At 39.5% G+C, this 13,710-nt stretch overlaps 1 protein-coding gene across 8 annotated transcripts in view; it reads left to right on the top strand.

Moving 5' to 3' along the window:
• Usp40 (ubiquitin specific peptidase 40) overlaps positions 1-13,710 on the top strand; it is a 63,464-nt gene that overhangs the window by 15,687 nt on the left and 34,067 nt on the right. For all 8 annotated transcript variants that reach the window (XR_387167.4, XR_001784185.2, XR_001784186.2 and 5 more), the window contains exons 9-15: positions 2,739-2,834; positions 3,904-4,011; positions 6,697-6,994; positions 9,061-9,142; positions 10,716-10,887; positions 11,841-11,925; positions 12,811-12,881. Coding sequence is in view for 3 of the 8 variants with exons in the window: in XM_006529477.4 (XP_006529540.1) it covers positions 2,739-2,834; positions 3,904-4,011; positions 6,697-6,994; positions 9,061-9,142; positions 10,716-10,887; positions 11,841-11,925; positions 12,811-12,881 (912 nt within the window). In the remaining 5 variants the exon portion in view is untranslated. The remainder of the gene's footprint in view (positions 1-2,738; positions 2,835-3,903; positions 4,012-6,696; positions 6,995-9,060; positions 9,143-10,715; positions 10,888-11,840; positions 11,926-12,810; positions 12,882-13,710) is intronic.

Raw genomic sequence — 13,710 nt, 5'->3', positions numbered from 1 at the left:
CAGTTAACCTCTTGCCAGTGATTTCATCAGTCTTACTTACACTTGTCAGAGTTGTCTAGAGGGACAGAACTTACAGAATGAAAATATATCTATATATTTCATGTAGATATATAAAGGAGCTTTTTTAGAATGACTTACAGGCTGTGGTCCAGCTAGTGCAACGATGGCTGTTAGCAGCAGCAGATCAAACAGTAGTTGTTCAGGCCACAAGGCTGGATGTATCAGTTGGTCTTCAGTATACACCAGAACCTTAAGTAGGTTCTAATACCAGTGAAGGAATGGACTTGCCACTGAGAGTAAGAGCTAGCAGGCAAAAGGTGAACACTTCTTTCTTCTCTGTCCTTTAAATAGGCTGCCAGCAGAAGATGTGGCCCTTCTCACCTTAAAAGATCTGGATTAAAATCACTTCAAATGACTTAGTTAAGAAAAAAAAATCCTCAGAGGTATACCCAGCCACTTGGGCTTTAGTTGATTCCAGTCCAGTTGACAACCAAGAATAGCTATCAAAATGCTCCATAGTAAAACTTCAGTGACAAATTCTTGAGGAATTTCATATACCTGGGATGTGGGAACAGAGGTGTGGTGCCTACTCCATGGGTGCAGAGGCTCTTGCACCTGACTTTCTAAACCTCTTCATCTTCATCCAGTCTCTACATTGATATCTTCTGTGATAAACTGTAATGGGTTGTGTACATTGTTCCAGAAAGTTGTAGTTGGTGTTTGAAAAGAGGTGAGACCAATCTTTTTGAAACTGACTCCCCAACAGGTGGGCTCTGACATGACCATATAGCTAGTGTCAGAATTGAGTGGAAACGTAGGACATTCAATTAGTGCCAACGAATTGGAAAATGGGTTGTTTGAAAAATCAGTCCCTTTCCTTCCTGCTTTGAGTTAGCCACAGGCTTTCTTCTCTGAAGCTGTTCTGTATGAGGACTGAAATGGAATCTCGGTGTCAGCAAGGCTGGGCCTAGTTATCATCTGGGCTGTGATCAGTTTATTTTGGCTCACAGTTCCAGTGTCCAGTATCAGGGAAGTCATGATGTCAGGAGCTGGAGGACGCACCTGGTGAAACCAGAGTCCGGAAGCAGAGGGAGATGGATATTGGTATTGAGTGCACATTCTCTTTCTTTAAATAGTCTAGGATTTCAGCCCAGGGAATGGTGCCATTCCTCCTCAATTAACCTAATCAAGATAATTCCCTACAGACATGCCCAAAGGCCTACCTCCCAGGTGATCTTAGATGTTTTTCAAGTTGTCGGTCAGTTATTTTGTTTACTATCTTAAAAATCACTATAAAAAGAAAAAGCTGCTTTTGTTTTATCTATTTTATCATTTTCAATAATTTATGAAAAGATGATAAATCTGGTCTGCCATAAGCTGTTATTTCTTATATTTTTGGTTGTGAGCCTAGCCTTTAACAGCTGAACCATCTCTCCAGCCCAAGCTGTTATTTCTTATCAGTTTTTTTGTATCTTAATGCTATCCGTTAGCTGTTATGGTTTTAGCCAATTGAAATACTTTTTTGATGGACTGGAGAAACAGTTCAGCTTGCTGCTCTCAGAAAGGACCTGGGTTCAGTTCCTAGCACCTCCATGGCAGCACACAGCAGTCTGTACCTCTAGTTCTAGGCGTCTAATGCCCTCTTCAGACGTAGGAGGCACACATGTGATACACAAATAAGCACTTATACACAAAATAAAATAAATAAAATTTTTAATTAGAAATCCAGGAAAGTTATAATTTACAGGAAAAAAATAACCCACACAAGAAAAGAAAAAGTTAGAGAGCTGATGTCTTTAATCCCAGTGTTCTAAAGACAGAGGCAGGTGGATCTCTCTGGGTTCAAAGCCAACTAGGGCTACATTTTGAGGCCCTGTCTCTAAACCAAAACAAATCAACAAAAATTGTCTACCAAAGGACATATGCCACAATGCCTAGTCTGGACTTTCTGGATGATAAGGAAATTTAAGTTGGGTTTACAAAAAATTGGTAGGATTTCCTTAAGCCAAAACCAGGTATATAAACTTAGCAGTGAAGCTAAAAAGAGTATTTTGAGATGATAATGAGCACAAATTTTATGAGACACCATGGTTGTTTTCTGGAAAATGTTAGAACCCTCTATGTAGATTGTACTGTGTCTTAGTCACTGTTCTACTGCCTTGAAGAGACAGGACCAGCGCAACTCTTATAAAGGAACAAATTTCTTAGGAGCTTGCTCACAGTTCATAAATTTAGTCCATTGTCATGATGGCCGAGAGCAGGAGGCCATGCAGGCAGGCAGGGTTCTGGAGAAGTCATTGAGAACTACGTCCTGCTCCACCAGTGGAGAAGGAAAGCCACTCTGGTCCTGGTGTGAGCTGTTTGAAACCCTCAAACCCCACTGCCACTGATACACTTTCTCTGACAAGGCCATGCCTATAAGTTCTTTTCTAATTGTGCCCCTTCCAGGTGACTAAGTATTTAAATATATAAGCCTATGGGGGCCATCCTTATTAACACAGCTACAGACTAGACTCTTTGTCTCATGATCCTAGTTTGCATATAAAGCGGGAGAGCTTAAGTAAATCCTGTAGATTTACTTGATGAAACCTGACACTCAAAGCCAGGTCTGCCTGATTCTCTAGCTTGCATAGATTATACTTTTACCTTTCTTTCTCCAGCGACTTCAACATTCTTATTTGGTTAATTCCTTTAAACTGGCATCTGTGAAAGAAACATTTAACTGTTTTCCTTCTTAGGAGGAGATAAGTGATACAAATGTGAATGTGAAAGCTCCTCAGAGTGAAGAAGAGGCTAATGATCCATTGGTGGTTCTAAAAACAATCTTATTGCAGGTAGAGTACCTCTTTGTACATATTTTTGGGCATGTAAGTATTATAGATACATGTGTATGTTGTGTGCATTTGTATATGTGGTATATTTATATGAGAATATCAGATAAGATTGCTTTAGGCCTACCTCTAAAATGGAAATTTTTCATTTTAACTTTTTTTTTTCAATCAGGATCTCACTGTGTAGACCTGGCTGGCCTAGAACTTGGTCTGTAGACCAGACTGGCCATGAACTCTACCTTTGCCTCCCCAGTGCTGGGATTAAAGGTCTTCTAGCACCACACACTGATTTGTTTTGACTTAATCACTAGGTGTGGTGGCTCTTTTCTGTAATCTCTCCTCTTGAAAGGCTGAAACAGAAGAAACACCTTGAGTTTTGGGCCAACCTTGCTAGAGAATGAGAACTTGTTTCAAAAAAAATCCATTTGTCTTGATATTGGAACCACTTGCAAGGAAAAAGTAATAATGACGAGGAATGTGGCCTCGTTGGTCAAGTGCTCATCTAGCATACAAGGCCCCAGGTTCCATCTCAGTACCACATAAGGTGATACATGAAGTGCCATATAATCCCAGCACTTGGGAAATGGGAGCAAGAGGATCAGAAGTTGAGACCCATTCTCAGTTACCTCTGTAGCCTAGCCTGAGCAACATGAGTCTCTGTCTCAGAACACACAACAGAAGAGAATTTTAACCTGTGGCCTTGAAGTCCTGGTCTCCAATCACAGTCCTGTTCTGAAGCACTGGGGACTAAAGGTTCACCATAAAGCCTGTGTCAGCCACATCGGCTTTGTTTATTCTTCCAAAATCATAATGTCAGGAATGTGACAACCTTAGGACTCCCTCTGGATGGTGGTGCTCTTTGATTTCTGTATGTAGCCCTTCACAAATGGATTTTCAAATCAAGGTCTTATAAACCAGTGCTCAAGGTTCCTTTAAAACTATATGGCTCTGATTGATCCCATTATAAGTTCATACTCTAGGGAAGATGAGCAGGTTCACTTCTATTGATCCCTCTGAATTTGTGGTAAATTATTTCTCATCAGATTTTAACTGACTGTATTTCTTTCATAAGGAGGAGGCCAATCAAATTCCTGTTGATCAACTGGGCCAGAAACTCTTGAAAAAAACAGGAATATCTTGGAACAAGAAGTACAGGAAACAGCATGGACCACTGCGAAAGGTAGTGCTAGCATCAACATAAGAAGTCCTCTCATCCCAGGAAACCATAGCACAATCCCAGCAACACGAGTTCCTGTGTAGTAGGAGCTTTAAAACAGAAGAAAATAATCAGTATTTTTGTTTAGTGGTTAGAATTCTGCTGGTGTTACAGCTCTCATACAACATGTTTATGTTATTTATGAAGAAGTAAGCAGGAAAAGAGGCCTTTAATTACCATAGAAGTCACTCTAAAGCTCAGTGAATAATCAAGCCAGTCACATGACTTCCTAGGTCAGACTCAGAAAATGGTGTTACTAGAAATGAGGTTACTAGGCAACTTCACAGAGAACAAAGCTTTTACCTGCTCTGCTGACAGTTGAATGAGTAATCAGATACCAGAAACACTCACTTTTCCACAACTTGAGTTTGTTTTGTAATGGGATTGTTTTAGAGCATTTGTGGACTTTAACTTAATAAACATGTCCCCATAGTATCTTTTAGTGTCTTTAGAACTTAAAGGTTTTTTGTTGTTGTTGTTTTTTGGGTTTTTTGTTTGTTTGTTTGTTTTTTGGTTTTTTGAGACAAGGTTTCTCTGTGTAGCCCTGGCTGTCCTGGAACTCACTTTGTAGACCAGGCTGACCTTGAACTCAGAAATCCGCCTGCCTCTGCCTCCCGAGTGCTGGGATTAAAGGCGTGTTGAAGTTTTAACTTCTTTTTTCTCGTTAAACTGTATTTCCTTGCTTTTTTCTTTCCCATTGAGAACAATGTCAAGATTTTTCAAAAAAGCCAGCGTAGCTTCTGACCTTATTGATTTCTCTACTGTTTATCTGTTTTCTATCTTATTCCTGCTCTGATTTTCAAGAGATTTGATTCAGCAAATGGAGAGGAGGGCAGTGCCATATAGGAGAGAATGGAGTTGAGAGAGAAGGAAGCTGGGGGAGAAAAAGATAGGTTTTCTTTGTTCTCTTGTCCCTTTGCAAGAACTTGAATAGTCTTTGAGGTTGTTGTGACTTGAGCTTCCCATGCTCTTGGACTGCCTGAGCTTACAGATTAGCTTCCATGCTAGGAAAGGTTACTATAATCTTATATGTTAAAATATAAGGTGATTTGGTCATGTGATTACTTCTAGATATATAGTAAGCCATCAAAAATACTTTTAAACTGTGATTGCCTTTGTTTAAATTGCTTTTTTATTTTTTAAAATTTTAGATGAGCATACAAAGTAATAGATTTCATCTTGAATTATAATGACCTAGTTGTCTTTACACTTACTCTGATTAATTTTCCTCTCACACTACCTTCCCTCCCCTTCCAGGTGGTTTCCTTTCTTCCTCCAGTTAATCCCAACTTCATTTCTTACTGCATATATTCTTTACCATCTGTTTCCTACTGCTTTTAAGATCTTTTGTGTCTTGCTCATAATCACATATAATATATGCCTATATTATGCCTATACATGGATATCTATAAGTATATGTTTAAGTCAAGATTCCACATATGAGAGGAGGCATATGTTAACTGTCATCCTGAGACTACTGTATTTTGCTTAGTTTAATGATTTCTAGTTATAGTCATTTTCCTACAGATGTTATGATTCCATTTTTCCTTATGGCTAAATAAATTTTTATTGTATACATGTGCTACATTTTTTGTTCATCTTGACAAACAGCTATGTAACTTCAAATAGTATAGCAATAAACATGGATGTGCAAATCACTATGGTATGTTAGAGTCCTCCCAGTACCCCTCTGTAGTAACAGTTGGCACAGCTAAGTCATGTGGTAATTCTGGCTTTAGTTTGTGATCCATACTGATTTCCATAGAGACTGCACATGGTTACGCCTTTTCCCATGATCCTCTCCAGCGTTTGTTTTCTTGATGACAGCCATTCTGACTAGGGTGAGAGGGAATCACAGTGGTACTTGTTTGCATTTCCCTGATGACTAAGGATGATGATCACTTTTTGAAGCTTTCATTTGTCATTTGTGGGGATTTTTATAGAGCTTTATGTTCATTTCATTAGACCATTTATTAAGTAATTTGGTTTTTGGTGTTTAATTTTTGGTATTCTTTCTACATGCTCAGTATTAATCCCCTGTCTGAGGTATAGTTGGCAAAGATATTTTTCATTAGTTTTTTTTTTTTTTTCACTTTGGTGGTTCTTTTGTTTTTCGAAAGCTTTTTAATTGAAAAGACTTCAAGATACAGCTGTGGGCAAGAGTTTTCTGAGAACTCTGAGAACACAGGAAAACAATCCCTGTGAATTGGCAAATGCAAATCTGTAGAATTAAATGGCTACTAAATAGTTCAGAAGTGTTTGTTCTTCCCAGTTTTCTTCATTTAAGCACTTAAATAGCAAGTAGTCATTCCTTAAAATAGCAAATAACAAATAGCAAATCTTAAAATAGCAGTAGTGACATATTATTCAAATGCTTTCCACATTGTGGCTTGTCACCTTTCTCCCTTGACGGAACTGTTAGCATATTTATCAGGATGCTCCAATTTTGTCATAACCAGACAAGCTTTCCTGCTCACAGGCTAGCAAAAAAAATAAAGAATGGTGAAGTTAAACACATCTAATCACACAGGTCAGACAGACAGACAGACAGACAGACACACACACACATGCAGAATTTGTCTTGTTTAAAAACTTTTATTAAAATTTTTTTAAAGAATCCTAATTTTGGTTTTTGTTTGTTCTGAATAGTTCTTACAGCTCCATCCTCAGATATTTCTGCTCAGCACAGATGAAAGTACAGTTAGTCTCCTGAGGAACCATCTTACCCAGGCCCCATCTGACCTACAGAGCTGTGAACAGATTCTACATACACTTGCTTCAGAATCCCCAGGCTTGAATGATGACACCAGTTGCCCACACTGGTTTGATATCAATGATTCCAAAGTCCATCCAATCAGAGAGAAAGATATCACACAGCAGTTCCAGGGTAAAGAAAGTGCCTACATGCTGTTTTATCGGAAAGCCACGTTACAAAGGCCCCCTGAAGGTATGGAAAACAAGAAGTGTTCTGCTTTGCTTTGTTAACAACTTCAGCAGACATGCTTCAAATGCTGCCTGAAGTTCTGTCTTTTGAAGAGATGGTTTTACCTGGGTACTTTTACATATTTTAAAACTAAAACAAGTATATTGTGCCAAATGAAATCAGCTTGTCATTTAAGTTTTCCTTACTTGATGTATTTCTTTATTTCAGCAGGAAATCATACCTTATTTTTCAGTTTGTCATTTTATGAGGAGATGTCTGACATTTTTCTTCACTTTCTCATTGTTACATTTTCCTAATTGAACTTTCTTGGATGCTGTACGTTGTTGTTGCTGCATAGGAAAATGTAACTATGAGCAAGCAAAGAAAGGTGTCACACAAGACCACAACGCATCATAATGCTACTCCCTGGTGACCAAGTATTCAAATCTATTTTTATTCAAACCACTATAATAGCTAACAGAAAAAAAGGTTGATTAGGGGCTGGAGAAATGGCACAATGATTAAGATCACTAGCTGTTTTTTACAGAATTTGGGTTCAATTCCCAGTATCCATATAATGGCTGCCAACTGTCTGTAACTCCAGCTCCAGGGAATCTAACAGGCTCTTCAGACCTCCAAATGCACCAGATACACAGATTGTACAGAGAAATACATGCAGGAAAAAAAAAAAACAAAAACAAAACCTATATACATTAAGTAAATAATTCTTTTCAAAAGAAAGAAAACATTAGACTAATTATTTTACTTAAGTGCACTACTATGCAGTCACAAATTTTAGCCTATAGAAATATGAAGTGAAAAATCACTGCTAGTTTGCTGACTACAATCTCAGTTTTTACAAAAAGATTGATGTCTTGGGAGTGAGATTACAGATAGTACCCTAATATACTTCGAAAATAACTTTCAAACTAGTCATAGTGACTCATTTATATATATATATCCAGCATTTGGGAGGCTGAGGCAAGAAGATTGTAGTGAGTTCAAGACCAACCCAAGACACATAGTCAGGTTCAGGCCAGCCCAGACTATAGCAAGACCCTGTCTCAAAAAATCTAAATGAGTAAATGTAATTTCTAAAATTTAAAACAATTTATTATTTTAAGTGTATGAATGTTTGCCTCTATGTGCCATATGTGTGCCTGGTGCCCTGAGAGGTCAAAGCAGGGCATTGAATCCCCTAGAACTTGAGCTACAGTGGGTCGTTGGCCACCATGTGGGTGTCGAAAACCAAACCTGGGGCCCGTGGAAGAGCAGTCAATGAAAAGCAGCGTTCTTCCTTTCTCCCTTTTTTAAAAATTTAATTTAATTTTTTTTTTTACTTACTCACTTTATATCCCCATCACTGCCCCCTCCCAGTCACCTGCCCTCCAACAAACCTTCCCCTGCCCCCCTTTCTCTGAGCGGATGCCCCCCCCCCCCCCCCATATCTCCCCACCCTGGCACTTGAAGTTTCCACAAGGCTAGTAGCAGCTGAGTCACCTTCAGACCTAATTTCTGAATTTTTACAGTAACTAACAGTTAAAATTATAATCAGCACAAAACTAGTAGGTATGCTTAAAGAAAATTGAAGCAATGAGATTCTTCTAGATCAGCTTTTAAAATATATATATATATTCTTCAATTGTTCATCTAGGAAAACTAAGATCAAGAGAAAACTTTGTTTTCCCTTAGGTAGTCAATGTTAATGCTCCTGGATCCAGCATGAGTGTGTACCTCCATACATTTATGTCCATTATGTGCATGCAGGGGTCTGAGGCTTCAGATCCCCTGGAACTGGAATCACAGGCAGTTGTGAGCTGCCTGATGTCCTAGGAACCAAACTCCAGTCCTTTGCAAAAGTATCAAGCACACTTAACCTCTGAGCTATCTCTGCAGCCACTCATCTTTGAGAGAATGTCTTCTAGGATAGCCCCGGCTGGCCTCAAACTCAAGATCCTCTGCCTTGGCCTTCCCAGTGCTAGGGTTGCAGATGTGTATTACCACACCTGAGTTCAGGTTTTTAATCCTGCCTCCTTAGCAAATACAATTTTGTTTGGTCAAAACAAATTAATGGACAGTTTTGTTCACAGCTCGAGCCAATCCAAGATACAGAGTTCCATGTCACTTGCTGAAGGAAATGGATGCAGCCAACATTCTACTGCAGATGAGAAGGTAGTTTGAGTTACATTTGGTGCTTAGATAGTATTTCTGGAAAATACTGATCAATTTGGGTCATAAGCATTCAATATAAAAGTTTACCAAAATATGTATACCTATTAACTAGTTATAGTAAAGACATCATTTATCCATATGTAAGAGTGAATGATAACATCTGGTAACCATGCTAAGTAAGGATCAGAGCCTAGGACGCCTAGAGGAATTGGAAGCATGCTATGTGAGTTGTGCTCTGGCCTAGCCAAATGATTCCCTTGAGTTTACAGAGAACTAGCCAATATAACTGCCCCCCAGTTTTAAGTAGTTGTAAGAACTGGCATATAGTGACAGAAGACTAGAGGTGGGTTGATTCTAAAGGGGCTTAGTGTCAGTCAGGGGAAAGGGAGCTATAATGGCTGGGCTGGAGTGGTGGCCCAGTGGGTAGAATACTGGCTGCTTTTCCAGGGGACCCAGGTTTAGATCCCAGCACTCACATCCCAGTTCACAACTGTCTATAACTCTATAGTTCTAGGGGATTATATGTTCTCTTATGGCCTCTGCAGATACTGCACACACATGATAAATAAATAAATATAGGCAAAATGCCCAAAATAAAAACAAAGGTTTAAAAAAACCTGAGGGCATAACTTAAGAACATGGCTAACCTTAAGCTCTGGAGACCATTCTGTTGCTGTGTTTGCTCATCAGTAGTATCAGCAGAGTGTTGGGAATAGGGTCAGATAACATAGCAAGCTATGTTCAGAAATTTTATCATGGACTTGAAACTGGGAGTGAAAATAGTAGATGCAGTGTATGACACACCATGATCAATGGAACTCTCAGTGAAAACTAAACCATTGAAACATGCTAAATGCAGAAAAGAGCCTGCATGAGTGACCTAGGCTAGCAGTTGCAACTTAAGAATTAAAAACAAAACAGCAAAAGCTAAAACTAAAGCCCTTAATGTAATCATGGAAAATCTAACGTTCCTGTCGATGAGCATAGAATTCATCTGAAGTACTTAGTCTCAGCGACTGCCTCGTTCCAGCCTAAGCTTGTTCTGCCTAAGGGGACAAGATTGCTACCAGGCTTTGAGTTAACTGAGAGGAGCGGAGATCAGCCTGTCACTTAGGATTTCAGCCTGGAAAACAAACACTGGGAAAGATCTTAACAATCTGGAAAGACCACAGGAGCCTCGTGGACATCAGGATGGTGTTTGGAATCCACCTCTGAATATGTGGGCAGACATCCAGAATTCTTCTATAGCTAGAGACAGTCAATGTATGCAGTGTCCATGGAAACAACTTTCTCTTAGAATTCATGGCACAGGTCTCGCTGAATGTGTGCTGTATTGAAAAGCCAAAGTAAATCATTTGGGCAGGCAGAAGAAAAAGATGTTACTGAGGTAGAGTGGAGAACTTACACGCATGATAAGGTGAATGGTTTTGTTTGTTTGTTTGTTTGGGGTTTTGTTGTAGTTTTTTAACTTTAAGAACTCATATTTATTGAGTTAACAGATTCGAAAGTTTTTGGTTTGAGATAAAGAGTATTAAAAAAACAGTGTATGTGTGTTTTGTTTATGTCTCTAAAGGGCAGAATGTGACTCTGCAAACAGTACTTTTGAGTTGCATCTTCATTTGGGTCCTCACTACCGTTTCTTCAATGGGGCTCTTCACCCTGCAGTCTCTGAGACAGAAAGCGTGTGGGACTTAACGTTTGATAAAAGAAAAACTTTAGGAGATCTCCGTCAGTCAATATTTCAGGTAATTTAACAGAAACGTGTAATCTATGCTTCAGTAGCAGGTGCTCTAGAATCCTGTATGTCTGAACTTCTGCAGTAAAGGTCATTTCTGAGTCAGTTCTGGCAGAGCTAAGCTCAGTAGCCTGGTGCTCTGAGCTGTGGAGGGCATTCCAAATGGAAAAGGCTTGATTTGTTTCTTATGTCTTATGCATTACTGGCTATGCTGGCTATCTAGTATTTCAATTATGCATCTCTGCAAACTGTCAACTTAGACACAAGCCACTGTTGAAGAACCAGGAGATTGACACAGTAAATGAATCTTATAAATGTATTGTAAAGACAAATTATCTTGTCTTCTTAAGAGAAATATCTTATAATGTTATAAAAAAGACTAGAGTAAAAATAATGTTCTGATACTATTTCAGTGAGGTTTCTGCCAGTAGCCAGGCTCAGATTTAAAAGCTTAACAAACCTCCATCTATCTAGTACATAACTGACAATGCTTATGAGAGGGTGCGGGGAGGGGTGGGAGGTGAGGGTGGGAGAGGAGATAAAACTCGGCCTCATACAAACTAGGCAAAATACTGTACCACAGAGCTATACCCCAGCCCAAAATGTTACCTTTTAAGTTAGAGTAGGGGGTTTTCCTTTCTGTAGTCCCTGGAGCCATGTTGTTTTCTGAGTAAAGCTGGGTCAGAAATTCCTGGGCCAGATTGCATTCCAAGAAAGTCCATCCTTACATAAACTGAGTAAGATTGTTTAGATGGCTACTGGGCTTAGGCACCCAAATTCTTCAGTCAACAATGGATGCAGTCAACATCTTTGGGCTTGAGTAATTCATCAAATGAATTGTTTATTTCTAAAATGCTGGTGTTGCTTAGGAATGGGAGTGTTCATTTGCTACTCTTACTGAGTCCAAGGGTGTGCTGTTCATATGTTATGGCTCATTGTTTTCTCACTCTACACGTTCTTTAGCTATTGGAATGTTGGGAAGGAGACATGGTTCTTAGTGTTGCGAAGCGTGTGCCAGCAGGACTTCATGTGTACCACACCCTCGATGGTAAGATCAATACAGAACACAGCAACTCATTCTGCGTTTATCTTGGGGAGCTTGACAGTCCTCCTCTGCCTCCTACCTATTTCTTTTTTAATTACATTTATCTTGGGGGGGCAGTATATACATGCACAATGCATGTGTATCCTCATGGAAGCACAGGAGCCTTGGGGGACAACTTACACAAGTGGATTCTTTGCTTCCACCATATGGGTTCCAGGATGGAACTCAGGTCATCAGACTGTGAAGCAAGTGTCTTCCCACTGAGCCACCTGGCAGCCTTCTATCTCAGCAGTCTATCCAATGTATATGTAAACTCTTCTCAATATGGCATGTTTTACTTTTTTTTAAACTAAGACTACCATCCTACCAAAACTTTAAAATGCTTTAGGTATATAGCTATAGATATACACACAGAGTCACAAATGACTGAGCAAAATGCTTTAAAACCATTAAAATCTTATTTATGTGGCTTTGCCCACTCAATCTCAGATTTTGTAGCAGATAAAGACAAGTCTTTTGAGAGTTTAAAGGCATTTACTTCTCTGAAATAACAAACCAGTATAAGAATGGTAGTGTTACAACACACATCTATTTGTGACAGCTGACACCGGCAGCAGTTTGGTGGTGATCTGGGCCATTTGGAGTCTATGGGTAATCTCAGGTGATTTGGGCTTGACTGTTGACCTCTATGTACCTTCCTGTCTTGCTGCTGTGCTCACAAAACTGTATAATGGTCCAGATTTAATAGTATAACTAATAAAATAATTACTGCTTTTTTATGATTTTTCTTAATAAGTGCCTTTTCAAAAACATTGAAGAGTCATGGCTCTCTATAGCTTAGCTATATTTGTGGTCATGGGGAATGAACTGAGTATCTCATCTTTCTAGGAGATGACTTGACACTGTGTGAAGCTGAGGTTGCTGATGGGGAAGACATCTTTGTATGGAATGGGGTAGAGGTAAGAAAAATGGCTGAAGCAATATTGATGGTAATTTAGGATGTTTTACAACTCTGTTGCAGGGCTGGGAATGTTGCCCAGTTGGTAGACTGCTTGCCTAACATACATGAAGCCTTGGGCCTAGTGCAGTTCCCAGCCCTGCATAAAACTAAGTATGATGGTAGCACACACTTACAATCTCAGTACTCGGGAAGTAGAGACAGAAGATCAAAATTCAGGGTCATCCTCTGCTATAATAAGTTCAAGGCCAACCTGGGCAGCATGAAACCATGTCTCATTACAAAAAAAAACCCAAAAAACATTGTAATGAAATTTTATTTGGCATTCAGTTAGCCATCAGAAAATTCCTGAAATGAACTGGGTATGGTGGTGCACATGTATTCCAAGGCGCCTGAGATAGAACTACTCAAGTTGAAGGGCAACTTGGACCACATAGTGAGTTCCAGGCTAGCCCTAAGATACGTAGTAAAGCTCTGTCTCAGAAATTGAAAGGAGGTGTAAGGAGAGAAAGGGAAGGAAAAGAAGAGGGGAAAGGGAAAAGGAAGGAAGGAAACTTTGGACTGCTCAGTACTTTTGAGGTCAGTGGTACTTACTAGCTAGATTAAAGAAATATGTGGATGGCAGAGGAGATTGTGCCAGAGGTAAAGTGCGCGAGGATCTGGGTTAGAAGCCCTGAACCTTTGTAAAAAGCCAGGATGGTGCATGCTCTTGTAATCCCAGCACTGGGGAGGCAGAGATAACATAATTAACTGGGGCTAATAGCCAGCCAGCTTAGCCTACTTGGTGAGTTCTAGGTTAATAAAAAAAAGTTGGGACAACCAAGATCTTG

The sequence above is a fragment of the Mus musculus genome, chromosome 1 (genome assembly GCF_000001635.26).
Source record: "Mus musculus strain C57BL/6J chromosome 1, GRCm38.p6 C57BL/6J".
Lineage (NCBI taxonomy): Eukaryota > Metazoa > Chordata > Mammalia > Rodentia > Muridae > Mus > Mus musculus.
This window is presented reverse-complemented; position numbering and strand designations above follow the sequence as displayed.